The following is a 17,058-nucleotide window of genomic DNA, read 5'->3' on the forward strand; positions in this document are numbered from 1 at the left end:
AATCGGGCAGCGGAAAAGTATATGATCCCTTTAAAGTTTCCGGATGCTTAAATTTAAGGGTTTCCTTTTACTTTTCCACTGCTTTTCCTGTCAAAATGGGGAGAATGAGATTGCAGGCTGACACTCATAAAACACTTGCACAACATTAACTACAGCCTTTGACTAGCGGCGGAAAGAAGGAAGGGAAAATTAGGTATCATCTATGAGAGCGAACTTCCAAATCAGCTGAAGGCACAAAAGGAAAGGGGCATGACAGCCTTCCATCAATCCATCCTCAAAGGGAAGTATGGCTTTTACCCTAACAAAATAAATGGCTAGCTTGTTTTCAAAGGAAAGTAAGGCCTCGTTTGTTTTTACAACTCCTCTTAATTCATCCCATCTTATCATTACAAATTTTTCAAACTTTCACACAAAATAAAATAAATAATTCAATTTTTTCAAATCTCAAAATAAAAGTAATATTAAAAATATATATTCTAATAATATTTTATTCAACTTTTAACTTTAATATCAACTCATCTTATCTATGAAAACAAACGAGACTTTAACACATCTTGTGTTTACAAAGTTATTATTTTACAACTCATTTTACTATCTGTCTGGAAAATATTATTTTATTTGAATTTCGAGTTTTTCAAAAATTTGAATTTTTGAAAAAAAATATTATAATAACATAAGAGATGTTTGCCAAGAAAATGGGAAGTTGGGGTGGGGGGGACCATGACAAACACATTATAACCCGATCGAGCTTCCTAAAATTGAAGGATTCACGGGTGCAAATGAATGGAGACAGTCGAAAAGGGACTATACATTTCTGCCTTTACTTTTCTCCTTTAAGCCCATCTAAAGAGGACAAGAGCCTGCAATTATAAAGAGCTCCTCAACTAGTTACGATATCAATTTGATGCCCCTAGCTCTAACTATTCATGCAGAAAGCACATGGTCCCTAAACAACTTGTCCAAACAACAAACAAACACATGCTACAAAGACTTTTATCCCTATTACAGATTCCTTTAAATTCTTTGGAATTGATTTTGGAATTTCAATCTACACAATGTGCATGTGCATGAGTTTCGCTGCCTATGGCCAAAGGTCTTTCAAGGAGCCTCTCTCGTTTCAGAGTCGTGGAAAGTTGGTGGCTTTTGGCCCTTGTTTTCGTTTTTTTATTTAAAATGAGTTATAAAGTAATGTAAAATAGTTGTAGGTGTATCATTTTCGCATTTTGGAGCATTGGTAAACTATAGGGTATGCATAAGATTTTACAATATTGCATCCTCAGCTCTTAAGAGCATTTTCTTTGTGCATTGATTGTGGGGGCACGGGAGAAAGTTCTTGTTCACTCGTCCTTCTAAACTATCTTTTATTGAGTAGTACCGCTCAATGTTACTGACAGTTACAAAATAATTTTTTTTTCTATTCATATTTTTTAATATTTTTAAAATAATAAAAAAAAATACATCAATACACTTAAAATTATTTCTTTCATTATTAAGTAAAAATAAATAAAAAATATTGAGCGATCCAATGGAGCGGTCATTTTGGGGGCAGCATAATAGACTTTTTCATCTTTTATAGCCTTCTAGCGCTCCACTCTGCTGCCATTTCACCTCATAACATTAAGGGTTCGTTTGTTTTTAGAGATGAGTTGAGATTAAAGTTAAAAAATTGAATAAAATATTGTTAGAATATATTTTTTAATATTATTTTTATTTTGAGATTTGAAAAAATTGAATTGTTTATTTTATTTTATATATAGATTTAAATAATGATGAGGTGAGATGAGATGTTTTCTAAAAACAAACTAAACCTAAGAAAGCATGGATTTGGTAAAGTGTAAAGAAAAATGTGTACAGTATAGCGGATTAATTCAAGGCTCCAGCTTTGAAAACAAGACGGATTCTGCAGAAATATAAGGGCATGTTGGCTAATAACAGTCCGTGGCGCATGAGATGTTTTATAATATCTTCCATCATTATTTTTTTTTATAACCCACAAAATTAAACTCATAAACTGACGTAATTTGATGTTATATAATAAATTATAAAATAGATCTAACGTATCATATGAATTTATATCAATTTGTAAATTTATTTTATGATATATTTTTATAGATGTAGAGGTTCTTCTTTTTTCTCCCTTTGAAATAAATATTAAAAAAAAAAAATGCCAAGGATTCAGTGGAATGTGACAACAGGAGCGTCTGCCATGTCTATGGCTCCTGTAAAGTTGATATATGGTATTTTTGCTTTAGCTCCATCTCTTATCTTCTTTTATATTACGACTTTTAATACTTAAGATGAATATGAACGTCCTCTCAAATTCGATTTAAATACTACTTTTAAGTGCTTTAACCCTTTAACTATTTTACATCAGTTGGGGGGGCCTTCCTAGCTTTCAAATTCTCTCTTTCAACCCCTTTTTTCCAGTTTTCCAAACAGATTCTCATGGTCGCCACACAAAAGCACCAATGTATATAGCATTTGATGGTGACTGTCTACAATAAATTCTCTAGTCTTTTATAAAATAAAATAATTAATAATTTTTTCAAAAATTGTCTTCACTCGCAGATGGGTTGTAATAAAAAATAAAAAATATTTTTTATGCAGAGTGTTGGTCCCCCATCTTCATTGTGCCCCAATCTGTAGGACGTTTTGGAGGGACCCTCATGGGCATGGATTATTATTTTAAAATTAATAATAATTTCGAAAATTTTGAATGTGATTCCATTTATGATGGGTAGGTCTTTGACAACTGGATTAATTAATTTTTTTAAAAATAAAAATAAAAAATAAAAAACTGGTCCTACTCACAGCGTCCTTTCCCAGATCAGCCAATTTCAAAAGAAAAATCATTGACATGGCAAAAGGTTATCATTTCCGTAAGGCAAGTCAAAAGCATGAAAGAGCCATTTTTCTATCTTTCCAATTGAGTTTCTATTATTCCTACTCTAAAGCCTGGATTCATCCTTTCCTTGCTGGAAAAAAATGGAACAAGACAAGAAGGGAAATATGAAAAATACATTAGAGATTCTATAAAAATAAACTTATAAATTGACGTGATTTGATGTGGTACGTCAGATTATAAATTTATTTTTATTATAAAATAAATTTAATGAATTTTATAAAGACATGTCAATTTATAAATTTATTTTATGTTCAGTTCTCGAGAAACATTGACATCTCCTAAAAGTTGCAGTGTACAAACTTGTTGAAGGGTAGATTGCTAGTTTTGATTCTTTTCAAGTTAGATTTTATTTTCCTTTTATGCCATCTCTAGGCACTGTCATGGTGCATGAAAAATGATCAACGCTAGATCTCTCTCTCCCTCTTTCTTACCCTTTTTGTTATGTAATTTTAAGAGACCATGCAGATTGGCTTATTAATCTTTTAACATTTTTGTACATATAATATTTAACATTCCATTTTTAGATTTCACATTGCACCAATCACCTTACGAGTCGTCATGAATTTGAATCTTCGCGATCGTGATGATAAAGATGAAACTCGTGTTCTTTATCACCATCTATGAATTTAGTATCATTACTATAATATTATTTTATAAGGGAATTCTTATTACTCTCGAGAGATTTGTCTGATAATATTATTTAGGGTTGATTTGAATTTAAAAATGAGATGAGATGATTTTATATGAAAGTTAAAAAAAATATTGTTAAAATATTATTTTTTAATATTATTATTGTTTTTAGATTTGAAAAAATTGAATTATTTATTATATATTGATTGAAAATTTGAAAAAATTATAATGATGAGATAAAATGAGATGAAACATTTTTCACCTTAAAGTCTTTCGGCGAGTATCCTTTTATAAAAAAATTAAAAATTTGAAAAACTTGAAATTTATTGGCATTACATTTTAAAAAAATATTATTTTTCTTAAAATGTTTGACCTCAACAACTTTTAAGAGTCATAAATTATCATTTTTTAAAACTCAAGACACTGTTTTTTTATTCCTCATTTGAATTTGTCAATTTTCTTTTAGGTTAAACTTGAATAATGGGTTAAGATAGAAGTTGAATAAAATATTATTATTATTTTAAGATTTTACAAAATTAAATTATTTATTTCGTGTATAAATTTATAAAAATTATAATAATAAGATGAAATAGATTCAGAGCCCCTCTCAATCAAAATTGGTACACTTATTTATAAAGTTTTATATAAACACATATAACAAAATATATATATATATATATACTGTATAAAAGATAAAATTAATTATTCAAAAATTAGGTCGAACTCATAAAAATAAATTCCAGCACCGTTGAAAAGATTTAAAAATAAAAAAAAATAAAAATAAAAATAGGGAGAGTGAGGAGACATCGAGACACTAGACAGGACATCGTGGAAGCAGCAAAAAGGGTGGCGGAAATAAACACAAATTTGACCTCTGGAATTTGGAAGTTCAAACTGTACATCCGTCCCGCTCTAGCTCCGCTTATATCCACGCAGCCTCTCCCAGTCGCTCTCTCACTCTCTCCAACCCCACACACTCTTCAGGCTTAGAGCTTTCCCAGGCCACCATTGAAGGTCTCGGAGCTCCCAATCACACAGTAAGCTCAGCTCTTCCACACTCTCCTTCGCATGTTTCTAATCCTTCTCTCTCTCTGTTTTATTTTTTTCCGTCAAAACTTCGTAATTCTCGTATATTGGAGCTCCATATCGCACATTGTCTTCGTTTTCGGGTCGATGATGTTCCTTGGATTCCGTGGAAACTTTCTCGATCCAGTTTCGCTACGTAGATCGGTGACCAAAACTCTCTCTATATATATATTTTTCTCGTCCCTCTTTTTTTTGGCTTTGAGAGTTTGTTTAAGTACTTAGTCTCCTTGTGTGTTTCTTAATTTTCTCATCCCGGCGGAACTAGTGGAAAAAATCGTGTCAAAGAGTTTAATCAGGTGTTTTGTTCATTCGGCACCTTCAAAGTTATTACAGAAGGTTTTAGGCTTTCGGGGCATTAGTAGGGAAAAGTCTCTCAGAAGTTAGGGTTTTGGTTGGGTTCTAAAATCTCTGTTTGGTTCCCGAGAACTCGTTCGAAGAGGAAAAAAAGGATTTGTTTATTTTCTCCCTATTTTTTTGAACTCGAGGGAAAAGTAGAATGCCATCTACGCGGTCGGGCCTTCTGCGACCAACTTGGCGTTTTTTCAGGCCAGGTTCTAGTCAAAGGAGAATTTTACATCAATTATTTTTCTCAGAGAAACAGAGGATTAGAGTAATGAAGAGCTAGAGCCAAATGCGTTATGGCAACCTTTTTTATCTTCTTGTTAGAGGTCACTTGTTTAGTTTTTAGCTTCTTTATTTTTTAATTTTATTTAATATTTTTTTTCTATTCGGTTTTGTTTTCCAGTCAACGCTACGTTCTGAACCTCATTTTTGGAATTGCAACTTAAATTTTAGATGTTAGGCTGCTTGCATTTCAGTTTCTAGCACGAGTTCCTCCGTGGACAAGATTTGTTTTCGTATCTTAAGAATTTACTGTAGTCTTTATATCCATCACTCATCTGCAAGGAAAAAAAACCGGAGTGGTTGTTGCCTCTGGCAAGGAGGATGAAATGGATTAATGGCAAGTGCCTCCCATAGTTGGCTGATAGAAACGTCTGCCTATCGAATAGACTTCTCACCATTATGCTATGAAGATGATGGCCCACGTTTTAACATTACCAACTTGATGATGAGTGGCAAAGAAAGATGTGCATCCCTGATTTAGCCCTTCTTGTTTTTCTCGTTTATGTTTTTCAAATTACTAAAAGACTCGGTACGGCTGGATTGTTATGCTGCTTGGGTTGAAAGGACAAATTTCATTTTATTTTTACTTTTTATTTTTTATTGTTTTTGTTCCCAGCTTATCAACCAGCTGCTTGTTCCTATTATCTCGGATTGAATTGATCTTAGAACTGCAGGTTCAATGAAGAAGATTTCAGTTTGAATTCATGCAATACTCTTCTACAATGCATGCAAACATGAATAAAGAAAATATAACTGCTGCCAAAGTTGATGAATCTAATGTCCGAATCACACGAGCACGGGCTAAAGCCTTGGGTCTATCAGGAGGGATATTCCCACCCTCAAAACCTTCCTTAAAGCAAGATCAGAAGCATGTTCTTCCCTCAAATTTCAAAAGAGCAGCTGCGGATGAGAACAAAGCTATGATTACCTCTGCTGGCATAAAACATAAAAGAAGGGCAGTGCTTGGGGATGTGACGAATGTGTTATGTGAAAATTCAGATGCGAACTGCATCCATGCATCAAAAACTCAAGTAAGGATTGACCATCATCTAGTTTGTAATTAATAAGCATAAAGCAGATTTTATGTTATGCGATATGTTTTTCTTCTTATTCTATCTTATAACTTCGAATTCGATAAAAGTGATTATAGCATCATGAATTGGATTGTGCGGAACAGTAGAAGGGTTGTGTGGGTATGTACTAAGTCCTACATGAAGCATATATTAGGTTAACATGGGCTACACAATTACAAGGATCTCAATTGCGAGTAATCGCTCTGAGATATTGTGCAGATATGACTCGTCAGGGTGCACTCCAATGGTAAAAGGGCGGGTTTGGAATGACCAATAGACTTGGCCCACTCGGGCATCCCAAGTCTGTTTTGCCCTGGGGTTCACTTGAATTACGTAATACACAGTTTTAGCAGGTAAAGTCAAGTAGTTGGGGTTTATTCTTAAAGGTGGGTTCCAAGGGTCTTGCCTTGGTGAAGTTCTATGTCATAAATAAGGTATCGTTCAAATATGGGAGCACTTCACTGATTCATGATAAATGATATCAATGTCAACATGGTAAAATAATGTGACTCGTGGGCATTGTAGGGATTTGAGTGGTATAGAATGTGATACCAAGATCAGATTGTGTAAAATGAGTTGTGCTGTTGTGGTTGTGTTCTAAGTCTCATATTGGGCTTATATCAGGCAATCTAGACTATATATAGGATTGTGGTCAGCCCCAAGTACAATTAATTCTTGCGAAGCAGTGTGCAGATATTTAACTCATCCCTTGGTTTTCACAATTGCCTGCGTGTAAAAATATATAGCAGGCTGCCCCAAATATGTTTAATTCTTATGAAGTAGTGTGTAGATATTTCTAACTCGTCCCTTGGTTGTGATTTTTAGGACTGCCTGCATGTAAAAATTTAGAGACGTTTTTATGGCAATAAGTTATCTCATAGACCTTAACTCGTTGGAAAATAGCAATCATTGCTCAATCATCTGAACTTAATATTATTGATATTTATGGTTGACAGGCTAGTGAGCAGGATAGAAGAGGTCGTGCAAAGAAGAACACTGGGGTGGTTGCAGGTGTCACTCCAGAGATTTCACCTGTGGAAGAGGATGCAAAAACAAAATTAGCTGAAGAATTGTCAAAAATAAGGATGGTGGAATCACATGAAATCTCATTACCAGTAAATTTAGAAGAGCAAGAGCCTGCAGAGAAAAGCATGAGTTATAATATAAGGGAATATGGTTTAGCAGATCAGATGCCTCTGGTACAGGCTTCCACAAAACCTGCCGGACTCCAAAGTGATCAAAAGAAAGGTTTGTTTTTTGTTGCATCTCCCCAGGATGCAACATTATGTGAACATAGTGTTTAATGGACCAAGTTGGATGGTGACTTAACTAAGTTCTGTAGGGAATGTGAAAATACGGTTCCTTGTAAATACATTATTCATCTGGTTGATGTTTTGACAGTGAAGGAATGTCATGATTACCATCAGTTAATTTTTTTTTTTTTTTATAAGTAATAATTTTGAAGGTGAAGATGAATGTAGTTCTCCTAAATTATATTCAGTAAAAAATAATACTAGTTGTTAGATATATCTAGTTTATAGCAGTATGTACTGAATATAATAACCCAAGGCTGAGGCTGTTTATATTACATACTGCAGAAGATATGGTCTGGGAGAGATCAGGAACCTCAAATGGTCTAGACATTGTGGATATTGATTCAAATCTAAAGGATCCTCAACTCTGCAGCTTGTATGCTCCTGATATATACAGTAATACCAGTGTTGCAGAGGTTTGTGCTGCAATTACTATCAATTTGAATTCATTTTATTCCTATTGTCCATTCTTAAGAGCATATCACACTTATTGAACGATTTAAACATATCCTTATATAAACACCTTGAAAATTTGACGTTGCCACCTTTTCATTGTTGAGAGGTATCCTCAGTGCTGACTGTAGTATGGCACTGCATAATCATTAAGATTCTGGAAAATTGTATTGTCGGCTTGCAAGTAAACTCTCATTTGATAGAGAAACACAAAGTTTCCACTTTCCAGTATTATATATTTATTAGTTTGTTTACTTTATCAAAATAATTATTTATATTAGTTTTTTCAATCCGAAGTCAACATTTCATTTAAACAATGGTTATGGGAAATCAAAAGATTGCTAAATTACAAGTTTACTTTTAGGGAGTGACATGTTATGCTAACTTACTGTAAAAATCTCCTTCCTCAGCTCGAGTGTAGACCAGCAACTGATTATATGGAAAAGTTGCAGCAAGATATCTCTCCAAGCATGCGGGGGATTCTGATTGATTGGCTTGTGGAGGTAATAATCCAAATTGATCTTGCTGTAAAAGATTCTTAGAAGTTTCTCTATTTGCAAGATTTGGCATCCATTATGCTCTGTTTGTGTGTGTCTGTGGGTGTATATACATATATTTGATTTGTAAGTTACACAGTGGATAGATCTTGAACCATGGCCTCATTATTCATCTCATTCTTTTAGATGTTCAATGGGTTTGCCTTTTGTCTTATCAATTAATATTTCCTCTTCCAGGTTTCTGAAGAATATAAGCTCGTTCCGGATACACTTTACCTCACAGTGAATCTCATTGATCGGTTTCTCTCCAAAAACTATATTGAGAAAACAAAACTCCAGTTACTTGGTGTTACATGCATGCTAATTGCCTCGTAAGTTTTATTTTTTGTGGTGGTTCCAGTGGAACAAGATGCAATAGTCTTCTACATTTGAATTTGGATAGGAAGTTTTTCTCGTTCATTGAAAGGGTTCCAATTCAGAACTATGGTTTGCATAAGACTCTAATAACAATAAAAGTGAAAGTTGAACTTTTTTGAATAAAAATATAAATTTCATTAAATTTCTGTTTGAAAACAACTTGTGATTCAAGCCATGTGTGATGTTGTTGGCATATGAAACACATCTGACATCTCTCCGTGTTTGTGTGCGTGCATGGGTGTACTGTATGCCTTCTCTAGTATTGTCATTGCATAGTTCTTAATGCAAAATTTGATGTGCTGAGGTTGACATAAGCCAATCTTCTGAGCACTTCGTAATGCTGGTAACATTAGATGTCACATCTGTTAATGCTTTTTCCTTATCATTAAGGGTTTTCTAAGATCTGTCATTTTCTGCTGTGGCTTGAAGGAAGTATGAGGAAATCTGTGCACCAAGAGTGGAGGAATTTTGTGTCATCACAGACAATACCTACATGAGAGGAGAGGTATTCTCTTGGCTATTTGACATTTATATTTGTGGCATCCATACTTCTGGTTAGTCATTGAGATCCATTTGGTGTTCTATTCATACTCATTCAAACTGAATAATCAGTCAGACATAGCGGTGTATTAGACCCCTGATTGTTAATGTCAAATGGCAGGTATTGAAATTGGAGAGTCAAGTTTTGAATTTCTTGCACTTTCAGCTATCTGTTCCTACCACCAAAACATTTCTCAGGTAATGCACTGCCCTTTTCAGAAAATGCCATCTAACTGTGAGTTAGCTAATCTTTCTGATCCTCAAATATTTTGCTTTCAGGAGATTCATTCAAGCAGCACAAGCTTCTTACAAGGTATTCTGGATGATGGCATTCTTATTACAATTAGAAAACCAATTTAATACAAAAGGAAATTAAATTTTCTTTTGTTTTTAATTTTTTTGTGCAGCTTCCTTCTGTCGAACTTGAGTTCTTGGCAAATTATTTAGCAGAATTGACACTTCTCGAATATAACTTCCTAAAGTTTCTACCTTCCCTCATAGCTGCAGCTGCCGTGTTCCTTGCCAGATGGACACTCGATCAGTCAGAGCACCCATGGGTCTGCAATTTTGAAGTGTTTTCTTCCATTCTAAGTTTTGCTTCCTCTCCGTAAAGAAAAATGATTGAAAATGTTATTGATGTGCATTTGATGCAGAATCCGACTTTAGAACATTATACCAGTTACAATGCATCAGAATTGAAAACTACGATTCTTGCACTGGAAGATTTGCAACTGAACTCCAATGGTTGCTCCCTAAATGCTATACGCGAGAAGTATAGACAACAGAAGGTAATGATATGTTATGTAGGACTTTATGAAAGAGGCTATTCCTTTTTATTATATCAGAAGTGTAATTGTAGGCTCTCTTTCAGCTCAAACCAAGCAACCAAAAAAGGAACATTGGTTTACCTAGTTCTTAATTTGGTTGTTGCTCGTGATCAGAACAGCTCCAATTACAGCAAGCTACCTGGCTTTTAGCTATTAGTTCTTAATTTGTTTACTTATATATATAAAAATAAAATAAAATCTTAATTTATTTAGATTCCTCAAAAGCGCATTTCAAGTTTGAACATGAATTTCCTTTTCAAGTATTCTGATCAAATTGAAATTGCATCTCTCATGGCAGTTCAAGTGTGTGGCAACTCTGACCTCTCCTCAACCGATTGTTTCACTCTTTGAAAATCATGATAGCTGACTCATCTCTTAAGGATGAATGAAAAATTTACAAGGTGGAACAACTCCCTGCATTCTGACACTACAAGGGTGATCAAGATCTCAAGTTACTAAACTTATTTTCAATCTAATATTTACAGTCTTTGTTCTTTACCATGTCGTTTGTTGTAGCATCTTATCCAGTTCTGGTGCTTCCAGATCTGTCCTTGTAACCAACCTGAAATTGCAGAGCATGACACATTTGAGGCAGTAACCTATATGCCCCTTTCGGCAGAATAATGATCTAAAGCCTCCTATAGCCCATGGGAAGTTTCAATTGCACCTAGGATTCCTTGGTAGCTAATGTGCAACGGGAAATATAGCCTACTTGTGAAGTAATGTATCTAAAACCTTCATATGAAAATAAAAAGAGAAAAAAAAGTAGTTCCTTTTTGCATAAAGTAAGTATTCACGGGTAATATTTTCATTGCTGTTTGTACGATTCTATTTTTTTCCTTTTTGATCCTTTTAGTCCACATGTTATATCTCCAATCCGATTATGGTCAAGAAGGTTTTGTATATCCGTAAGAAGCGTGCATGTGAGCTTGTGCCTGTACCCTAACAGACAACTCAAGTCTAGAGAACTTGATTCCGCCTCCCCTCTGTTTAGGGATAGATATTTCATCGAATACAGGTGTGGGTGAATGCCTGGACGTTTTATAGTCATCAATGTGCAACTTGCGTCATGCCCTCGTATTCGCTCAAGAGAGCAAAATGCTCTCTGTGGATGCTGGGTACGCAGATTCCAATCTTTCCACTGAAAGCAAGCAAAGAACATATTAGAGCATGATCCTATAGCTAAAGTTCCAGGCCCTTCACTTTACAGCTCTCCCACCTCCTGCGATGGTAAAGAAAGATTTTAAAAGATCACTGAATGGTGTCATATGCATTAATGACATCCACTAACCAAACGTACAATTCCTTCTTCATCGGCATCTAACATTCGGCATTGATTTGATTGTGGCAATCATTAATTGATATAATGAGAGATAAATGCTTCAGAGATGTAGTACTCCCCGAGTGAACGAAGTAGAGTCCTGGTTTAAGGATGGAATAATGATAGTCTTATCACTCTTTTATTATTTTTCTACTATTTTTTTTTAATTTTTAAAAAATTTTTTTTTATTTAATGATTAAAAAAGTGACTATTAATAAAATTGTATATTTTTTAAATTTTTTCTTAATGATTAAAGATATTTAAAAATACCTAAAAAAAAAATATATACTAAAAGTAGTACAGTGATAGTAAAAGGGTTGTAAGTCTATCATTACCTGTATATATATACACATAAGTGTATGAATATATGAACGAGGTCTAATCGAGTTGACTCAGGCATAAATAAGCGGGCCTTAACGAACTTTAATTAAGTCAAGTTTAGTCGAGTATGTGTTATTTACTAATCGAACGGGTATCTGCTTTCACAGTAGAACTTTTTTTTTTTTTACAAATTAAGTTCGATTTGAGTTTAATCGGGCGAGTACTAATCAGACTATCGAACTATCGAACAGATTGGTTCATTTACAATCCTACTGCATGCAGGAAGGCAAAAATAAAATCACCCATTAGCTAGAACAAATAATTTTATAATCAACTGCATGGCCCTTCTCATTACCATTTTTCAAGGGAGCAACTAACATTTCCACACAGCAGTAATGGAAAATACAGGATCGGAACTAAGTTACAACTGGCCGTCACAGGACAATCCAAAAATAAATTTTCACCCCAAACATCGGCCGTTTTAGTACATTGCTATTGAAGTGCCATTTCTTCTGGTTTCCCACCACCCTAAAAGAAGGAGAACCTTGAGACAATAGACTGGTAACTGCACTTAATACGCAATTGAGGTTGCTAAGGGAGCTACCAGAACAGCAGTATTCCCGGTAATTGGCTGAAGACTGGCTGCATTCTCTAATCTCTCCCACGCTTCCTTCCGCTTCTTGGCTACCAAGCCTAGCTCTGCTTCTTCCTCCTTAAAGTGAGCATGACAGGACATGAAAAGTTCCTCGTCCATCTCCATGAAAATCTTTCTAACATTTAAACTTAAGTTGAGCACTGCTTGGTTCCAGTGAGTTTGGGCATTCCTCTCCAAGGCTGGGAATATTATGGGAAGAATCACCATACGGTTATGTGCAATCAAGTTGACAATGTGATCGTTGTTCCATAAGAAAAGGGCTCTTTCAGCTACCTGAAAAAAGAATGGGGGAAAAATTGTAATTTCTTTACTTCTCAGTCAAATGACATGCTCGAGGCATCACAAAGCTATTTCAGAAAAACAAGTTCCTTATTTTTTATTTTTTGGGCTGGGGGCGACAGTTGATCAAATAAACTAACAGAAGAAAGAATGAAACCCAGCACCCAATTAGAATCTCGTGGTTATTGTACTCAGCCAAAAATCTGCATCATTATTGCAGGATGAAAAAAACGATGAAGAGTTAAGTGAGATCTTCAGTATGCTATGAGCACACAGCAAAAATCGATGTCTAAAGTTAAATGAGACCTTCAGTATCTCTAGGCAAACGTCTTGCCTATTGCAAGATTCATAACACCTTTATGGAGTTAATCCATAGGATTCCTAATACCCATGAAGAGCTCTTGCCCCATATTTGGCTCTACCTCTAGCCATGCATGGCAAGGTGACGGATCTTACCATTATTTCAATACTAACGAACAAAACATCCCCACGAGTTTGCAACTTTGCATACCTATACAAAAAGCACAACTCTTTTTTTTTTTCTTAATAAGTAAACCAAGCTCCTACTCTAGATCCATAACATTCAGAAGATGACTCCGTGTTTTCTCCCATAATTAATGCCAACAGAGGCAATCCAGATTTGTATACCAAGGGCGTGGTACTTCTCTTATATCTGGGGAAGGTGTACTTACACGAGATATTGGATGCAGAGGTGGATGTACTTTCATATCGGCACTTTGGAGCCTTAAGTGAGATGATAATATTGATAGACACCCACCCCCTAGTTGCTCAGATAATAAGTTTCAAGCCCAAAAAACTTCAACCACATATTATTTAGAAACCGTTTAATAATCCATCGAATCATCATCTAACGAAAGGACTATAACAGCAATGAAAACGCATCAAAATATCATATTCGTGTGAGGAAGATAAAGCAAATGTTCCTATATCATCTTTGGCAACAAAAATGAACGTTGTGAAAGGAAAGAGTACCTGAAAGTGGAAACTGTTAATGCAGCATCCAATCCGCCAGAACAGCGGGACCATGAGTCTCTGGAACTCCACCATGTTGATTGCTTCTAAAATCTCCTCTATCTCACCCAAAAACATCATCTCCTTCTGACTATTCGTCACCGGCCAGTACCTCAACAACCCTCCTATCACCGTACTCGTCAACTTAGGGTCCTTCTCTATAAACTGAGTGATGCAGAAGGACAATTGCTGAAAGTAAAGCCCCACAGACTTTGGCTTGTGCAGCGGAACCAAAACCCTCCACAAGAATATCTTATGCTCCTCTTTCAAAGGCAAAGCAAACCCACTGATTATGCTCCCAAAAATCTCTAACAAGTCGGCAATTCCATTGTGTCTCTCGGTCTCAGACACAAACATATAGAAAATGTTGTTAATAGCCTTTCGAATAAAAGGTCTATGAACCATGAATTTCCCATAAACCCTATGCAGAATTGTTTTCAGACACTCTCTTTCTCTGGGATCCTCGGAATCGAAGAGCTCAAGCAACCTCGATATAAAAGAATGGTCAATGTACTTCTTCGCTACCTTGCTGTCGAGGCACGAGGAGGTGATGAACCTAAGCAGTAAATCGTAAACCAGATGCAAATGCGGCCAAGCCGGATCGAACATCGGCTCTTCGTCGTCGTTCTCGCCGCCGCTCGACTTAGATCGGTAGTTAGGCGGGAAAACCCTAAAGAGATTGGCGGCGCACATTCTACACATCGCGAGGATGGCGGACTCAGTGAACCGGGTCGACCCGGACGCGACGAAGTCTACGAGTTCGATCAGGGTCTGTTTCTTCACGTCCTTCTCGACCGAGTTCTTCGACGGGTCGGTGAAATCGAAGGTGACGCAGCAGAGGCTGACCTTGCTCACGAAGAGGTTCATCTTCTCGGCGTTGGGCACTTCCGTGAACGGCACCAGGGGCTCGATCCCAGCCACCACGCTGGTCGGGAAGACCGCCGTGCGTTTGGCCACGTTGTTGGATCTTGCGGAGGCGGAGGAGGGGGACGAATTCCCGCCGTTGGATCGCGGGGTACGAGCCGAGTTTGTCCGGGGCGACTCGGCCGAGTCGGATTTCGACGACGACTTGTTCCGGGGGAGTTTACTGAGGAATTGCTTGAACATGGTGGTGGCTGGAATGTGGTGAGAATATTAATCCAAGAACTGGGCTTTCAGATCAAACACCCATCAAGGGCTAATTAGGTATAGAGATAAGTTACAGGTAATTCTAACGAGGTGAGCGGAAAAGAGCCCTAGATCTTCATAGTCATAAATCTGGAGGGAAAATGAAGCAATGTGAGATACTCAATCATGAGATCCACTCGTCGTAAAAGTCTGGGGCAAAGGGAAATTTTTGAGATTGCATTGGAGGCAGTGATGGAAATATCAGATCTTGAACGTGCGGGTCGATTTGATATTCCCTGAATCCCTGGAAAGAACCAGAATCGGGCAAATATAGATTCCGATTTCCTGAGAGGAACAACAAAAGTAGAAAATTTCAGGTTCTGATCGTAAAGTTACAGCTGAAGCTTATTCTTCCAATATCTACAAAATTTAGAGAGATAAACAGATTTAAAAAAGAAAAAGACAGATTAATAGAGAGAGAGAGAGAGAGAAGAGAGCCGGAAAATATGGGTGGTGGAGATCAACGAAGAAGATATTGTAAAGGTGAATGAAGGTTTCTTCAGCTGTCGAAGTTTATAGTTGTTTGGTCTCCGTCAAAATAATGCCTGGTTTCTAGTTTTGCTTTTCTTCTTTGGTACGAGAAAATTGTGCAAAATAAATATTAATCAAAACATTTTAAGATTAGGTTTTGAGAGTGAATTGGTATGATATAAATTGGGATAAAAGTTAAAAATTAAATAAAATATTATTAAAATATTTTTTTAGTATTATTATTATTTTAAAATTTAAAAAAATTAAATTATTTATTATATTTTATATATAAATTTATAAAAATTTTAATAATGAAATAAGCTTTCAATCCAAACTAATGTTTGAAAAAAGTTTGGTCCAATTTTATAAAAATAAATATTATTAATTAATGTGTAAAGATACTGTGTAAAAAATATTACTTAAATATACAAAAAATAAGAATGAAAAAATAAAAAATAAATAAAAGGGCCGTTAGACCTTTTTGGAACCTATCTTCGGACTACACCCTCGGTGGGGTGGGTGTAGTGTGTATACATATCCTAGTTGTTATGAAATTATTGAATAAAGAGTGTGGTTAGTATATTGCTTCACTCTTATCATTGGACGTGTTGTTCAGTAGTTTGATTTTTTTTTTTATATTTTTTGAATATATTTAAATATTTCAAAAAAATAAAAAAATATATTAATATATTTATAATCACTTCCTTAACCACTAAGTAAATAAAAAAAAAATTGACCAACAGTCAAATTGAACAGTTATAGTGGAGCGGCATAATAAACTTTCTCTTGAATAAATAGCGCTAAGTGATTTGTTATGAAAACTTACTAGGCCTATTTGACGTGATACGCCATGTATCATGTGATGCTAGGTGATTTGTTAAAAAATAAATAAAAATATGTACACAAAAATGATATAAGGAACTTAGAGTTTAAATTTCCGTCTTTTTATATTTTCAATTGTCATTTTGATTTGAGTATCAATTTTTTGTATTTTTTTTTAATAAATCATGTAGTGGTGCCACATCAAGATAGTCATTTGAATTGTAAGTAATTAATTATTTTAATTAATCACATCATTAGAGTGTATAAAGATATACAAAAGTAATTGTATATAACAAAATTATCTTGTAAATCATGATTATATAATAAGTTGTAAAAATAGTTGAATATTACTAATCCCGTGATACTCTTGGTGAACGCCGACGGTGACTCAAAAAATAAGGAGGCATCCATAAGGGTAAATCCTGTGGGTGTTGCTACCATAGAGGGCCTCGTATATTTGCCACTCGAGTGGCGACTTTGCATGAGCCAATCTGTACATGATTAGTAAGAGGGGTGGTTGGAGAAAGGAACATCTCATTCTCCTCCTCCTCCTCCACCTCCTTTATTTAAAGAAAAAAAAAAAATCTAAACTAACGCATTTTCGTCATGTTTAAAGCGCAATGTC

The 17,058-nt window shown here is 35.3% G+C and overlaps 2 protein-coding genes across 4 annotated transcripts; one reads left to right on the top strand and one right to left on the bottom strand.

The window, feature by feature from the left end:
- Positions 1-36: 36 nt before the first annotated feature.
- LOC121262663 (cyclin-A2-2-like) lies at positions 37-11,146 on the top strand. Of its 3 annotated transcripts, none has more exons than XM_041165245.1 (12): positions 37-280; positions 5,920-6,276; positions 7,275-7,566; positions 7,917-8,047; positions 8,495-8,587; positions 8,819-8,952; positions 9,428-9,503; positions 9,660-9,736; positions 9,818-9,851; positions 9,946-10,095; positions 10,192-10,326; positions 10,664-11,146. In XM_041165245.1, the coding sequence occupies exons 2-12, from the start codon at positions 5,950-5,952 to the stop codon at positions 10,730-10,732; spliced, it is 1,518 nt and encodes a 505-aa protein (XP_041021179.1). In that variant the 5' UTR covers positions 37-280; positions 5,920-5,949; the 3' UTR covers positions 10,733-11,146. The 3 variants fall into 3 exon arrangements, with proteins under 3 accessions (XP_041021179.1, XP_041021180.1, XP_041021181.1); XM_041165246.1 differs by lacking the exon at positions 37-280 and adding an exon at positions 4,338-4,572 and having other exon boundaries at positions 5,912-6,276; XM_041165247.1 differs by lacking the exon at positions 37-280 and adding an exon at positions 4,338-4,572.
- A 1,183-nt stretch (positions 11,147-12,329) lies between these two features.
- On the bottom strand, positions 12,330-15,696 carry LOC121262580 (serine/threonine protein phosphatase 2A 57 kDa regulatory subunit B' kappa isoform). The gene is made up of 2 exons (XM_041165109.1): positions 13,935-15,696; positions 12,330-12,935 (listed from the first exon to the last, which is right to left on the bottom strand). The coding sequence occupies exons 1-2, from the start codon at positions 15,078-15,080 to the stop codon at positions 12,579-12,581; spliced, it is 1,503 nt and encodes a 500-aa protein (XP_041021043.1). The 5' UTR covers positions 15,081-15,696; the 3' UTR covers positions 12,330-12,578.
- Between the last annotated feature and the right edge of the window lie 1,362 nt (positions 15,697-17,058).

This window comes from Juglans microcarpa x Juglans regia, chromosome 4S (genome assembly GCF_004785595.1).
Source record: "Juglans microcarpa x Juglans regia isolate MS1-56 chromosome 4S, Jm3101_v1.0, whole genome shotgun sequence".
NCBI classification, from domain to species: Eukaryota; Viridiplantae; Streptophyta; class Magnoliopsida; order Fagales; family Juglandaceae; genus Juglans; species Juglans microcarpa x Juglans regia.

Coding starts and splice junctions, on each gene's coding strand:
- LOC121262663 (XM_041165245.1), top strand. CDS start 5,950: ATGCAATACTCTTCTACAATGCATGCAAACATGAATAAAGAAAATATA. Junction 6,277..7,274: donor TCCATGCATCAAAAACTCAA/GTAAGGATTGAC, acceptor TATGGTTGACAG/GCTAGTGAGCAGGATAGAAG. Junction 8,953..9,427: donor ACATGCATGCTAATTGCCTC/GTAAGTTTTATT, acceptor TGTGGCTTGAAG/GAAGTATGAGGAAATCTGTG.
- LOC121262580 (XM_041165109.1), bottom strand. CDS start 15,080: ATGTTCAAGCAATTCCTCAGTAAACTCCCCCGGAACAAGTCGTCGTCG. Junction 12,936..13,934: donor TTAACAGTTTCCACTTTCAG/GTACTCTTTCCT, acceptor TTCTTTTTTCAG/GTAGCTGAAAGAGCCCTTTT.